General features: G+C 33.4%; 3 protein-coding genes across 3 annotated transcripts; all 3 read right to left on the bottom strand.

The window, feature by feature from the left end:
• Positions 1 to 3,486: 3,486 nt before the first annotated feature.
• LOC140803660 (uncharacterized) lies at positions 3,487 to 4,185 on the bottom strand. The gene has a single exon (XM_073159561.1). It carries the CDS (start codon positions 4,183 to 4,185, stop codon positions 3,487 to 3,489), a length of 699 nt encoding a protein of 232 aa, XP_073015662.1.
• Positions 4,186 to 5,754: 1,569 nt separating this feature from the next.
• LOC140842380 (rho GTPase-activating protein 4-like) lies at positions 5,755 to 10,585 on the bottom strand. The gene is made up of 5 exons (XM_073210236.1): positions 9,804 to 10,585; positions 8,020 to 8,140; positions 7,743 to 7,862; positions 7,000 to 7,230; positions 5,755 to 6,506 (listed from the first exon to the last, which is right to left on the bottom strand). The coding sequence occupies exons 1-5, from the start codon at positions 10,229 to 10,231 to the stop codon at positions 5,913 to 5,915; spliced, it is 1,494 nt and encodes a 497-aa protein (XP_073066337.1). The 5' UTR covers positions 10,232 to 10,585; the 3' UTR covers positions 5,755 to 5,912.
• Positions 10,586 to 13,209: 2,624 nt separating this feature from the next.
• LOC140842381 (glucan endo-1,3-beta-glucosidase 14-like) lies at positions 13,210 to 15,424 on the bottom strand. Its single transcript, XM_073210237.1, has 3 exons — positions 15,152 to 15,424; positions 13,412 to 14,442; positions 13,210 to 13,301 (listed from the first exon to the last, which is right to left on the bottom strand). Exons 1-3 carry the CDS (start codon positions 15,192 to 15,194, stop codon positions 13,218 to 13,220), a joined length of 1,158 nt encoding a protein of 385 aa, XP_073066338.1. The 5' UTR covers positions 15,195 to 15,424; the 3' UTR covers positions 13,210 to 13,217.
• Between the last annotated feature and the right edge of the window lie 1,038 nt (positions 15,425 to 16,462).

Raw genomic sequence — 16,462 nt, forward strand, 5'->3', positions numbered from 1 at the left:
TCAAACGGCAATGACTGGCTTTCAAATGGTACTATCTGATAATTTTAAGAACTTTGTTTGACAAGAGCACAAGTTTGACAACATAAAGAGGCGGCTGATTTAATGTACTAGAAATTAAATGTACTAGAAATCCTGACCATTGGCAATACATATGTGCGTATAAATAGTTTACTTTATACATCTTTTTTTAATTTTAAGTAAATTCAATGATTTTAAATTCAGAAGACGAAAATACTTTAATGAAAAATGAATTAGTTTAAAACTTTTGGCTCGAATTACTTACACGGATCGTCGAGGGCTATGGTGGCAATGTAAGTCGGGCACTCTTTGGTTGCCCTATAATTGAGGTTAAGAACATAGGAGACATGATTGATTAAGCTGTCGGGAAGGAAGCAATCTCCGCCAGGCTTGACCGCGCTGCAATCCAGCCTTGAGCAGGCTTCGTCGAGGAAATGTTGCATGAAGGTTGGCGGGGCATAATACAACACGATACACCAGTCCAGCCCCTGTGCCACCAAATCAAAATAAATTTAAAAACTAGGGGAGATTTTTTATGAAGAAATAGACACTACTATAGTGAATTAAAATCGTTATAAAAACAAAACCAGATATAAAAACATTATTATATTATTAAGGTTCAGTCGTCTATAGTAACCAATTTTGATGTCATAAAAACTTGAAAATTTAAATTTATAATTATGCCAACAAAAAAAATTGTCTGTAAAAACTTGAAAGTTTTTGTACCATGCATGCACTAACGCTAAGAAGCAACAAAAACGAGCAGGAGAACACTTGTAGAGTCGCCATTGATTTTGCTTGATTATGTGTTTCTACTCCAACCCTCGTGTTGATTATATATATGTGCATACAGATATACGTACACAGATAGATATATACTGGCCCCACAAAATCAAAATCCAACATATATAATCTAGTGAAATATTTCATATTACATTAATTTGCCTCGTACTTTAAGTTAATCACCTTGACTTGATTATTTATTACATCGATATATATTATATTCAAGGAAAAAAAATTCAAAAAAACGTATTAAAAGTTGATTTGCCTACATAGATTTTAATAATATAATTAGTTAATTTTTTATTTTTTGTGCAATAAATTAGTTTATCGTAGACCGATTTTCGTCATTTCGTATATTAATAATATATTCGATTAAAATTTAGAACTTAATCGAACTAAATATGGAAAAATATGTCGTAACAAGATAAACTTTGACAAGTTAGATCGATTGCCGAAAATTAAATATATATAGCTAGTTTATATATAGATTAATGCTAGAATTTTTTGACTCACGAGTGACACTGAAGTAATAGGAGGATCGAGTAAGAAAGTACTTTGGGACTGTAATTGATTTGTAATAATGATTAACTCAAATTTACATATGAATCGAGTGTAATCCCTTGTATTTCAAAATTTCCAGTCATAAGTTTCGTAGTAAATTCTATTACAAAAAATTAAATATAAATTTTATCAAAACAATTATATATAAAAATAAATTTTTAATTCCATGTATTTTCCTTTTGTGTGGAAATAATATTGGTGATATTTATCTTATATATATTATAAATGAAGAGATACTTATAATAACTAAATTTGTATTTTTTTAATTATATATATCATCTTCTTTTCAAAATTACTTTAATTTATTGGATTATTCATAATATTTATTTTAATTTATTATCAAGCAAGGGAAAGTTACTCTAGCTAGCCAATTTGTTTTCTTTCATTGTGTTATTTTAACAATCACTTTCCCATTTACAATTTTAGAAAATCTATATTTTCATGCAATTAATTTTGGTCTTGCGTGCTTTATTATATGTTATTTAATTTCTTATCACAAATTTATAAAGTTTCAATATGATATACGAAAATAAAAGTAGTAATATAATTCATTTCTGTAACAATAATTTGTTAAATATAAAACACATTTATTTTTAGCTATATAAGAAAACATTTGATTTCACCCCTTTCAACTTTATTCAAGAGACTTCTCTTTGATCCTAAATCCATTCAAGGGTATATGCACTTGCCACAAGCTGCAACATAAAAGAAACGAATTCCAAATAAATCTTAATAAATTTATTAATAATTAAAAATCACACAGAAAATCAAAAAATAAACTGAAAAAACATTTAACAGGACGAATGGCTTACATGGATCAGTCAAGGTTTTGACAGCAATGTCTGGACACTCACCGGTTTTCCTGTAATAACTGCTAAAAGCATAGTTCAAATGGCTCTTTATAAGGTTGGGTTCGTAGCAATCTCCTCCGGGCCTTATCGCGCTGCAGTCTAGCCTCGCGCAAGCTTCGTCCTTTGTGTTGTCATTATATTTCAAAATAGCCAATTACTCGTATATATCTACACACACACTTGCTCCTATGATGACAAGGGTTCCTTTTTATACATATGTATTCTAAGCATATTTGTCACTGTAACAGATGGTATAATAACAATTACTATCATATCAAAAACTACAGCGGATGAGAGACCCAACGATAATCTCATTTGTACATATAATGACGACTAGGGTTCGAGTTATACTCCCTACCCCTTAACCCCACCCCCGGCCCATATTCCAAAATATATGATGATACTGAAATCTTTGAAAGTTAGTTACAATTATTCTGTTGCTTTCTAACTTTTTTGTTTTTTTGAAAGTTGTTGCTTTCTATCAATTATTGTGTATTTATTAATTCAAGAAAATCAGAATTTATTTATTTAAAATGGGATTCGACAATGGCAGCCCCAAGATTCTGATCTTGAGCTAATGAATGTATATTCTGTATGGAGTAAGGAACGATCGATTATTTCATTTTCATGGATGTTCTACAGAATTCTTCTATTTTGTTTCACCATATAATTCAGCCCCACGTCATGCTTCAATTGATTCCACAGAATTACACTACATAAATCAGTTTGAAATCGTGATCAATTTTGTATACTTTTGTTCTGCCTTTTTCATCGAAAAATACATCATTTCTTCTTTAAAAAAATCTTCATTCCATTAATTTGTTAAATTGTTCTACTCAAGTAGCTAGGTTAGATTTCTCAAATCGGAGAAATTATTATATATCGTGTCGTTTTTTATTGAATGTGATTTTTCCTATCTGTTTGTTTGTGTGTTGTTTTTAATTGATTTGGTTTTTGGTCGACATGATTCTATAATCTTGTAATTTGCTTATTTGGTTTGTGGACTGCTTTAATTTTACTCAATTCACTCATAGTCATCTCTTGCATGCGTCTTCCTTTAATAAAAATATTATATAAGACATTTTCTTAAAACATAACATAATTGCCTCAGATTTTCAGGAAACGGTGGCATATGTTGAGAGTTCGGACCAACTCGTAATGACCAAACTATGATCACCTAAAAGAAATTGATCCCCCACGCCGGAAATCAATTTCTTTTTTGGTTCCTCAATTCCTGGAAATTATATATTTTCACAAGCTAAGAAAAATGAAATCAAGAACTGCCGTGGCAGGTTTCTGCATTCTCTTGTTCTTCATCGGCATACTTTTCTTCATCATCTTCATCAAGAATTTCATCATCAGACAGAATCAACTGCAACCTCAAGCGTCCATTCTCGCGGCATGCATGCAAAACTTCCTGAGTTGGGATCCTTATTTCCTTGAGTATAAATCTGCCATCTTGCCTGTATGATTTGAAACAAACCCCAGGTTGTCCACTGCTGCCGATACAAGAAATCGGTGGAGGAAATTCCCCTCTGTTAAAACGATCATTTTTTGAAGATCTAATATTGTTTCTTTTATTAACTTTTATGTCTTCATGTTGCTGATGATCGTTACGACAAGTATGATCATTGCTCAACAACTCGTCAACATCATCGGAACTTTCGAACCCGAGTCCTTCTGTGCACAGAGAAAAGCTATCACTGTTCTTGTCATATTGCTTTGTCTGGTTGAAGGGATAGCAGTAACTGGATGTAAGGATCTTGTTTTCATGCTTGTCCCGATGGGGATCATCCTTCCCGGCATGGCTTTTCTCTTTGAAATGCAATTCGCCAAATATTTCGGTGAAGGAAGAATCGTCAATAGGTTTCATGGATTTCATCTGTTTCCATGATGAGAGTGACTCAAGAAGAGTCGGATTTTCTGGCAATGGCTTCTCAAAGATGTGATCTAGTCTACCACAGGTAGCCATTGTTTCAGCTTTTCAGTGCTTTTTTAGTTAATTTCTTGTACGAGGAGAAGTGGGACGATTCTTGATGATGGAAAGTGTGTGCTTGATCATACACAAGAAGGGTGTGAAATTAGTAGTTGCTGGTAAAGTCAAGGAGATGAGGCTATTTATACAAGTCGGGCAGTCGAAGGACAAGTGGTTACGAATGCGCTCTTTACAATTTTTAAGATTCTACACCTTTTTCTTATTTTTGGCATTTGCTAAAACATTATATATGTGTACATCAAGACCTAATTATATATATTACTCTTGATTTGTTGATAATATAAAATTTTGGTTAACAAAAGTTAAATGCTCATTTGATTCTACATGTGGAGTCCATCCATGATTCTACATGAAAAAAATATTTAGTTTACGTTATTTACCTAATATCTATTTACACTATACTATATACATATACACCTATTGTTATATTTTTGAAATTATATTTTAGTGTTAATTAAGTTTCAATAACACTAATTAACTATTTTTTTTTATCAAACTGGTTGAACAAACAAACAAGCAAATAATAGTTGGGGGCATAAAGGCGTGATATCTTGTGAGACGGTCTCACGGATCTTTATTCGTGACACGAGTCAACCATACCTATATTTATAATAAAAAATAATATATATATTTTTTTTACATAAAAGTAATATTTTTTCATGGATAACTCAAATAGAAGATCCGTCTGATAAAATCAAATCATGAGATCGTCTTACATGAGTTTTTGTGTTATCCTTGTCATATTTGCTTTTCCGTACAACAGCCAATGTAGCGACAGGAGCTTTAACAAACTCCTGCTTATTTATAACACAGAAAAAATAGTCATTCATGAAAGAGATGAGAAATTTAAAAAATCTACCATATTCTAACCTATTCATTTCACACGACTTCTGCTATGTTTCCCGAAACTAAATGAGACCATCAACTAGCAAGAACCAAATTACCAATGTGTCAACAACCTCTGCATTTTACTTAGAATATGGCAGAGCTACCAATTATTACGCACGCTTTGATGATCAATTGAAAAACAATGAAATCGGTCTACACTCAGAGAGAAAATTATGTGTTACTTTGAAGAAATTTAATCAATAATGCCAAATATTACATCCAAATTCTGTGTTCCTGTAAATTGTAGCATGCTAATGAAGTTTGATGTTTCAAGTTTTGAACATTTTTCTTCCGAATCACATTATAATCGTGGTGCAGTGCTTGCAATGAATGCTCAATTTAGACGTGATTGGCAATAAAATATGAATCTTTGACGTCAATATCTCAGAACACAACAATGGTAATCAATCTACCATTTTTTTCAATTTAGAAAAGATTTAAACTAAATTCCTGTTTACAGTTTTCAAACTTCCAGATAGAAATCTTGCGTTGTATAAAGCAACCAAAGATGCCGACTACTTAAAACAGTATGTACATGACTGTAAAATCCAGTAACATGATTGCCTAGTGGTTTGGTCACTTTAGTGTGTGAATCACATTCCATGTCTCTGTCGTGGTCCTTCGTGTGGATCAAAAGAAAATAGTTCTAGATTCAAATTGAACGAATCTCACCACTTAGAATTCACATAATTTCAGAGTAACAGTAATAAGTAAAAACATACCAGGTTTGGACATGTTTCACTTAATATAGAACTAGATAAAAGGAAGCAACATCATAAAATCAGCCAGTAAAGGAGAGATTCTTGAACCTGTGTTCAACGCCAAGCTTCAAACCGTTCGATTATTGAATTTATACGGCTCAAATTGCTTACCCTTTTGTTCTTGTAATTAGTCTTGATGGATAAATCTACAGCTTGCAGGTTATCAATTCTTGATTCAGGCTTTCTCAGATTGGAATTGCTTGATTGGCTTCCTGTTTTGCTCATTTTGTTCTCTTCAATCTGATTCTGAAGATCATTAATTAATAAAGCTTCTTTCGCACGGGAAACTCTATACACTTGATCGGGAGTTTCACACGACACATTATCATCAGATTCTTCGGTTGAAGTTGAGTAACTGAGATAATCTTCATCAGATATGTCCTCTAAATGGTTTGTCTCTGAACCGGAGTCTAAACCAGGGTCCACGGCCAAAAATTCCTGAATTGCCTCTTCATTCGGCATAGCAGGATTTTCATGACCAAGTATTGAAGAACTCTGGTTTCCATTGTCATCCGAAGGCTCACCACCAGATGTAGGAGCTGGTTCTATCACAGAGTCTTCCCTTTCTTGTAAAGTCTTCTCTATAAGTGTCTTAAGGAAGTTCATCACTTGAACGGCATACATCAAAGCAGTCAGTGGATCGGCCATCTGCAAAAACAGAAATGCGAATGTGATCTTGCAATGTGATGTAGATGGTGTCTGGGTTGAGAACTTTTACTGAGAGCCAAAAAAATAAAACAAAAAAACGAAGGCTTTTGTTAAAAAAAGGTTTTTTTTATTAGTATTAAAAGCCCTTGGAAGGAAAAAAACAAATTCGTAGGCCAAACAATGTAACGCTTCTATTTTAAATTATCTTTAAGAAATAAAAAGATAAGCTTTTTAAGTATCCCACCCAATTAGACTATCTATTTTCATCAAAATTGGACTTTAAAAGACTCAACTTCGTAAAATACTTTTCAAGCAAGAACTTATGCATCCAAACTTGCTACCAGTGAGAGCATACCTTTTTTACCCTTCTCTGGTCCATGTTCCAAAAAATGTATTCAATAGACCTCAAAAACATGATATATCTTTTCCAGAAAATGATCTTGGAAATAACACCATGCGATGGATCCATTTACAACATATTATAGATTCATACCTGTGTCATGTTAGGTGCAAACACCATTGCTATGTTTCGAGCATTCATCTTGTTGAGACATTCCTCTAGTACAACATCAGCCATTAGGTTGATCGCCCAATCCAACAACGATGCTTCTGTTGAGGGTAGAAGCCTTACAAGGGCATCACAGTCTTCTTCCGACTCGCATTGCATCACCTGCTCGGGTGAAAGAGAATCCAGCACCCCTCGAGGAAGTTCTCGGAACCAAGCCTATAAGGATCACAAGAAGATGTTAAGCTAAAAATGCGCAGAAGAGAACAAAATTAACTTCGATTTTTAATGAAGGCTATCTGAGCACACACATGCTTTATTTTCCTTGAATACATAGAACAACATATTCCCAATAGGTAGAAGTCATTCAAATAGCAATTCCAAGAAATCCAGAAGAGGAAAAATCTTTTTCAAGAATGAATTCATGTAAAGAAGAATTTAATTTAAAAAAATAATAATAATAATCTATCAGTTGAACTCTAAAATAAGATAAGTGACGGAAAATGCAACACAATCCAGACTATATAATATACAGACAGACAGGGTTTAAACTTTATATATCACCGCCTTATTTAAGGGAATATATCCAGGGATAAAACGATGTGAAATCTTTGCTATAACCTACACAATAAATCATATATCAGCAAGTTCATAATCTTTATTATAATACAAAATCTAATTTAAGATATATTATTTGATTTCTATTGGCATCTTTCTCAAGATTTAGTAACCTTGATCAAGCCGGCCAAACAGTGTACATCAACACCTTCTGGGATTACTCCCCGGTTTAATTGGTCCCTCACATATTCCTCTTGACTGTTTCCTGCAGTTATTCTGAAAATACCTTCTGCCTGCACACATAATTCCAATAGTGATTGTGTTGTAACTATAAAATACCAGAAGATACACCGCATTTATATTTCTGGCCAGTGTTAGATTATTGTGCATTTTGTTTCACTGGATGTGGTCCTTTTTCTTAATAATCTTCAAGGAATTACTAAGATGCACCTGCAGGCCACCTTGGGAATACAAATGCCTCTGCATAAGCAGGAGAATAGTTGGAATGCTATTGCCATGTGGATCATAAGACAGCTGCATGGACTCTGTAGAAACTCCAAAAACAGTGGCACTGTGTATTGATTTCAAAACCAAAATTCAGAGAGGAACTATGCTAAAACTGACCATGATAGAGGTGAACATCACAAGGATATACAAAGTACCAAAAAAGTGAAATCTGGGATCAAGAAATTTTCAATTATTTTACTTATTTGCATAATCTACAAAAAAGATAATGTGATAATGTGAAGGGCTGATAGTTGGAACTACCATCAAGGTTTATTGGGGATGCCATCTGAAAGCGATTCAGCATAAATTACGACAAGCAACATTATGATTAGAGTACTTCCCTATCAGAGTAGATCAAAAGTATGACACCAAGTCACCAACATGGTAGATCACCGATTTAAAAAAACCACCTTTTGTTATTCCGCAACAAACAAAACATACTAATGGACCAATGATATTGAAATTTCAAAAGCATATTGAGATCATTTATACCGAAGTTTGAGAGATGATTTAGTAAATCTCAGAAAACAAGCACGTTGCAGCACTAAATGGGCCATGTGGAATGAAAAACTCATAAGTTTATCGAGACAACTTCTCCTATTGTTCTTTCAAAGAAACAAGTACTAAATTAAAACTGATGAGCATATACTTATTCTTGAACTGCATTAAAGACCTCCATCAGCGTCATATGATGGGGGAAAAATATCTTTATCTGGTTGATAAGATCAAGAATTTGACACAACAATGAACCAAACATTATTCACAGGACATAAGAAATCGTAATCCTGAATGAAAATTAACACAAAAGTAATATGGGATTCACCCACCTTCTAGAGTAAAATCTCCGCATTTAGAGAATTCAGTGTTAAAAAACAAATAGATTTTTCTAACATTAAAAAATTACTAGATTTGATACTCCATTTTCTTCTCACCGGTAATACATATTCACTCGATGCAACCAAATTAGGAAGAAGAAGAACCAAACTACCAAGTTCGCAATGAGTTGAATAAATATTTGAGAGAAAGTACTAATGGAGATAAAATTAAAAATCAGACTGCAGTTAATGAATGAAAATATTATTCTTAGAATCAAATTTATCACAACTTCCATAGTAAATGTAGACACATATAATCCAATGAAATTAGCCACTTATGAAGCAGACATGAAAGCAGTTATCAACAACATTTTATACAACCGCTTTTCAACTAAAAGCTAAGGCAGATAATTATGAAGTGTCATTCAGGTAGTGAGGGAAATAACGAGGGTTATAATCGTCATCCATTTAAAGTCGTCGACTAAATCAACAGTTACACAAATATCAAATATTTAGTTCGAGGGACACAGACAGATTATAGATTGACAATATCAAAGGTTTGTTAGGAAATCAATTCTATTTCAGAAAACATTGCTATAAATGAAGAAATATAGTTATCCCCAGAATTCTTGCTGATAAAATTTGTCGTCCATTCTGCACTAATATCATCACATTCCAAGTCTAAATTATTTTCAGAGAATGTGCTATAACTTGATAATCCACCAACGACTGCAAGTTCCAAAGAATCGGATTATTTATCAAGATACAATATGCATCAATTATCCAAATCTAAAACCCAAGAATAGAATAAAGATTGTAACAATGAAACATGAAAAAACTAGTCACGATTTATACCTATCAAACGCATGTAAAAGAACCGAAGTTACAGGATTCACGAGAGAGAAAACAAACCTAGCACTAGGAGCCCTCCTTGAAACCTCAGGCTCAAACTCAACAGGCAACCCCAAGAACCCATTAAACCTATCAAAAGTAACATGATTAACATGATGTACATCGGTGGGCCAACCGATCTCCATAACCCTACCACCACCACCACTGCCACTGGCACCAGAAAAAGTAGCACTCTCCGTCTTGCAGGCCACCCAAAAACTCTTTCTAAACAGAGTCACTAGAATCGCCAAAAGAGATAACTGATCCCTCCTCTCCTTCTCCCTCTTCTCCCTCGCCGCCCGATTATCTTCCTCTTCTTCCTCTATGTTATTATTCCCCGCCAGCCCAGCAACCACCTCATCACCTACATATGTCTGAAACAATGTGGCATTGTGGGTTGATATTGAAGGAGAAGATGACGAAGAGGGGGAGTGGAGCACCTCTGTCATCGGTATAAAAGTTGAACGACTAAAAAAATGAGCTCTTTCAACACTTCGTCTGCCAAGATTCTTTTTTTATTCAAGAAAACAGATGGGTACGTTGTGATTTGTGAAATAAAAATATTCTAGACTGAGATTTGCTGCGCAATTAAAGAAAGAAATGGTCTTTTTGATGAAATGGGGGTTCTGATTTGGAGGGAAATTTCAAGAAAGATATTTTTTAAGAAATGTGGTGGATTGGAAATCTGAATTAGAGGAGTGGGATTGAAGGAGTGGTGATGGCATCTAAGACGTGAGAATCATGAAGAGATTTATTTTATTTTCCTTTTTGTGACTTCATTCCCTTCTTTTTTGGGGGCTAGATTTTGCCATTTTGTCTTCTGCAGAATGTTCTTCACAGGGAATTTTATTTGCATAACACTTATTTTTTAAAAAAGAAAACGTTTTTCTTTTAAAAAAAATTGTTTATAAATTTGTTTTAGAAAAACACTTATTTTTAAGAATTTAGAATTTCTGATTTGATTTTGATTTTACTTATATTTAAATAAAAACAAAATCAATTTTCAATATTTATTTAAACATCAAATTACTTCAACTTCTTTTAATAAAAACATTTTAAAAAATTGAACTAAGATAGTATTTGAAGGAGTTTATTTTAAAAGAAATTAAAATTTTTAGTTTACGAAATGTTTGAAAATTGTATGCAAAAATATTTAATTTTTTTTATAAACACTAATTTATTTAAATATTTTTTAAGATACAACTGTTGTATCCACTTACGTTCCAACCGGCAAGGAGCCAGAAATTTTTTTATCGAAGTAATAAATTCGACAGTTTAATTTTAAAATTATAAAGAGATTAAAGAGTATCTAACATTAAAAAAAAAAACCAACGAATTTATTGATAATTTATTCTTAATCAAAACAATAAGCTCAACGGTGTACATGTTTTTTTTAGAAAAATAGTGTACGTCTAAAATATATATAATTTATGATTATTCTATTATATTATTAAGAAAGAAGAGAGGTAAAATCACGTTATATATAATATATTCATATTTAAATCATTTTGTTTTGAGTTAAAATGACATGTCATAATAACCACACGTGAATCTTCCTAAAATACACTTGCATAAAAAACCCACCTTCAATTTTTTTTTCTCATTTCATCTAACTAATAATATTTAATCGTTTGATCACTTTTTTGTCAAAACGAAATGGGCTAAAGACTATACAGATTATTTTTGTCAATGGCATATGTCACTCTTCTGGTTTAAGAGTAAGTCTCATGTGAGACCGTCTCACGGATATCAATCTGTGAGACGGGTCAACCCTACCCATATTCACCACAAAAAGTAGTACTCTTAGCATAAAAAGCAATACTATTTCATGGATTACTCAAATAAAGATCCGTCTCACAAAATTTGACCCGTGAGACCGTCTCACACAAGTTTTTGCCCTGGTTTAAAAGTGGCATCTCCATGTTCTAATTCGATCTCAACATAAAGTTAAATTCGCTCGTGCGTATACGAGAAAAAAAAATAGTTAAGAGCTGATACGTCTGAACTAGTATAATATTATATATATAGTTTAAAATCAAATCCTACTGTATAAAAAAGTTTACATTCTAGTGAAGGATAGATAGTTCATTTGAATTATTGGTAAGTCTGCATGAATCAATTATTCAATAAAAATGTAAATAAATTTTCAGGTATAAAATTCTCCTAATCTACTGCATGCAAAAACATCCTTGCCACTGATGAATATGCATTGGTAACTTTACCCTGCAACCACAGAAAAACTGAAATTTAAACAACTGCTTAAGATAATGTAATCTTTTAACCGGAAGAAATTAAAGAGCCCAGAAGTTCAAGAGTTTTGGGTCAAGATCAGATTATATAAGATTTTTTAACTGTACACGCACACAATGCATGCATCAGACGATTGATCTAACTAATCAATGATACATTAAACCATATTTAAATCAAGTACAATGACAAAAGGTCAATCATCAAGTTCAACATTATCTTGACAAACTGTAGTTGAAATGTTGTAGTAGATAGCTAGCCATAATTATGAAGTAATCAAAAGTGACCTTGTCCATTTGCCTATCTTATCCTATTTAATCCCTGATGTAAGATTCTATGAAAAAGTATTAATAACTGGGCTCCATGATAACGAAAGCCATCATATAACTTTGTGGTTCAAGCAACATATTGGTGGCATAGCCAGAGGGGAATCCAAGAAATCTAGGTGGGCAGAAGGGCAATTTGATCGATTCCAAATAGGTCCAGTGGTTATTTCTCCAGTGTATTATTTTTTGAAATCCAATAAAATATCTCGAACAAAACGATCTGAGACCATATTCAAAAGATTTTCGATATTGAAGTGGTTTTTTGGAGCTTGAGAAGCCAAACACCGTCTCCAGAAGTAAAATAAATAAATATTACAACTACTTATGGGATGTAAAATCTCCTTTTTTGTCATACGGAAAATAAACATATACAAGAAAATGCAAGAAGAGTGGCAACAGCCTCTGCAGACCCCTCTATTCTGCCACTTAGGATGATGCAATAGAAAAATATTGTGTGTTACTTAGCTTCTTGATGGTGCAACACATTACCATTGGAAGACAAAAAAGACGAGCTTTCAACTGTAGCGGTTTAATTAGAAAATAAGAAATGCTCAAATTTGGGCTGCGACAAAGGTTTCTTTCATGACAGGCTTGAAATGGACTTTTGTCGAGAAAAGATATGATATATAAATACCGTCACGATGAGATTCATTTGCATTATTACGGAACATATCCCATCAACACTATATTTTTCTGAAAGGTAAATCATAGCGCAAACTCAAGAAACTAACTTCAACACCAATGAAAAAGTTGGCTGGCCTGTTTGCACTTAAAAACTTTAAAAATAAGAAAAGTTGGAAACTATGCAGGTAAAATACCTCTGAACTATCCAGGAAAAAAGAGCTGGGATGATACCATTCCGTTATGGTAATGAGATAAATCTCTGGCTACAAAGCACATAATGAAAATGCCATGGAATAAGCGAAAAAATGAAGAAAGATATGACCTGAAAAGTAAGAAAAACATTTGTCAAATCCTGTCGTATATAATATAAGTTGTAAAAATGTGCAGTAGCAAAAGATACAGCACAACACGTAAATTTACACACTTCCTTACGTTTCTTTTTGAGGATGAATAATCCATTCGCGGAAGAAATCCTTGTAAACCAATGTTATAGACAGGAGTGCCATCAGGATAGTACAATCCATAATTCCTTTCTGACAAAGGACCAGGTTTTAAATCCTCGTTAAAAAGTGCAAAAACGTATATGTCAATAGGTACTGATGGTTTTCCCGGAGTCCCTTGACTTTGCTCTATCCGTCTGAGCAAATTACCGTTATACAGCCTGGCATTCTCTGGTGTCGCCCCTACCTCATTTGGATCCCCTTTTGATGGCCATCCGGTCTCCGAAACTTTAACTTGTATGTCCGTATGGCCTAGTGCTTTGATTGCTGAATAAACAGAGTCAATCTGTGCATATAACATGTTATCATAATGCAGATTTGTTGAAGGGTCAGTCATCCCAGAGTTTGGCTGGAAAAGTGCATAGCTCAGTGAAACTTGATCTGGATTATCCTTATAGGCGAAGAAGGGATATGCATTAATAAGGAATGGTGAGTCTGTTTGTGCATGAAAAATGAGAATACTCTGGATATATTCGGCAAGATCTTGTCGAAATGCACCAGCCGAAGGTGGGTAGGAGTTACTCAATATTCCGAAAGAATGAGATGTCGTCACAAACATCTCCTTGCTTAGCCCAAGATTTGCCAGAGCCCCGCTAACAGTCTGCATTGCTGGGAGCAAATACGACTTTAACTGAGTGTCATTGCCTGTGAGAACCTCGTTTCCAACAGTGATACACGTGATCTTAGTTAGGGGAATATAAGGTTGCACGTGCTGCTGAATCCAAGATTGAGCTTGAACAGGATCAGTCATCTGTTGAAGATACTCATTTCCTAGTCCAATTACAAATTCAACATCCGAGTTCGCGAATGCTGATAAAACATTTGGATCTGCGTCATAAAGTTTCACTCTACTTATGTTGACAGATTTAAGGAGATAAGAAACACGTGATGGGGATGGTAGATTGTTGGCAATCTGGCCGTAATTGATTCCCACTCCGAATCCTCGGACGCAAACTAATGAATCTGAAAGCAGGTGATGAACTCAGAAAAGGATCACACTGAGAAGAATTAAACAGAATCTCTACCATTTTACAGGAATTGCTTCCTAAAATCAGGAAATATCAGTCCCATATACCTTTAAAAATAAAGGTTCCACTTACTTGTAGATTTTAATTCAGACGTCATCACTATCAATAACCATAATAGAATCACAGACATGCGCAAAAAAAAATAAATTCCTGCTTTCTTTTTAATCAAAGAATCCACTGCGACTACATCTCCTTTACAGGAATCACGAACTATCATATCCAAAATTTCTACAAAATATAATAGTCTTTACTAATTAGATAAGCAAATTGCCAAGAATCCTGAACCTCGAAAACACAGTCTCTGTAAACATCCATCAAAGCAACACAAAAAAGGGTTAAAAAGAAAGAAACTAAACTGATTGATACATGAGAATAGAATAAAACCAGCCCTTCTCCCATAAACCCAAAATTCAAGAACCCATTTCTTAATTCACCTGTCTTGATTTTTAATGTGAAGAATAAGAATATCATAAACAAGGAAACAAAACACGACCCTTTTTATTTTTTGATACAACAAAACACTACCTTTTACATACAAGCAACACAAACACAATCTTTCAACCAAAAAAAAAAAGAGTCTTTTTGCTGAGACTGAAATGTAAAAGAATCAAAACACAAATAAAGCAGTATGAAAAAAAAAGAACCTGACAAAGTGAAGAGGAGGAGAACCCAGAAAAAGGTGGCCATAGCGATTTGCTATGCCAACTCTCTTGAATCTCAGCCTCGATGCGGCTTTATAGTTGGCTGTCTATATTTATACGACGCGTTTGTACAATAAATAATGAAATAAATGGTATTAAATTTTTGCGCCTTCCTACCGAAAGGAAGCTACACAATGTGAAACTGAAATGCTAAAGCGGCCATATTTTGTATGTAAGTGTGTTTTTTCCTACTGTAGGTTTGGCAAATGCCCCTGTGAAACACCATTCCAATGGTTTTACACAAAGCTCGTAATTTCGTTAATTTAACAAAATCTATCATTCATGTAGGCAATAGTTAAAGTATATGGATGCTTTTTATGTAAGAAAACATTGAAATAAATCGTGCGACGTTGAAATTAAGGATATTATTTTTACACCATTCAACTAAACAAATTTTTACAGTCAAACTCACCTACACCTTATCATCACGATTTACATATACATTTTTTCCGAGCATGTTGTACGTAAAGAAATCAATACGCTAAATCACTAGAAGAGTAGAAGGGTTGGATTCAATTTGCAACATGTAAAACACAATCAAATTGTCTGTGTAATTTTTGTCAGAATATAAATTTTATGATTTCATGAGAAATTCAAATATGGCTTTTAGTATGGTGGAATTGAATCGTGACTTGAGAGGAACCAAATGATGGCTACTGGGAAAGGTCAAACAGGTAAAATTTGTTTTGATTGATTAAAATGGTTGTTTTTTTTGACAATTTTGATGAACAATTTGCAAAGAAATAATAATATATTAAAGAAAGAACAACTTGGAGTCCCACTCCACATAGATGCTGATGGCAATTATTTTTTATGCAACAAAATCGTCCCCTACCCATTCGTTGTCTTTCAAATTTTAATTCCTTTCTCACTCAAGTTAAAATAATTTATATAAAAATTATTACACATACAAATTTGATTTTTTTTAGTGTAGGCCAAATCAAGATAATAACTTTTTGTGTGGGCCATTTTGAAATAACTTTATTCTTATTCTCGCTACCACATTGAATGTTCTCTTCGAAGCGCAATATCTATAATTGAAATTATATAATAAAAAAAGGCCACCTTTTTAGACCACAGAAAATGCTCTCAAGATACCAAAATGTTTACAACGATGAAATTCTGTTCGCGGGATGAGAGATGGTGAATTGGGAAAAAATACCATTTTTTTAGGATTGGTGTGTTTAAAGCGAAGCTCGAGGTCATTATCTTTACGACACTTTTCGAGTTCATGACTGAAAATGGATATTTGTG

This window comes from Primulina eburnea, chromosome 10 (genome assembly GCF_022965805.1).
Source record: "Primulina eburnea isolate SZY01 chromosome 10, ASM2296580v1, whole genome shotgun sequence".
Taxonomy (NCBI): Eukaryota; Viridiplantae; Streptophyta; class Magnoliopsida; order Lamiales; family Gesneriaceae; genus Primulina; species Primulina eburnea.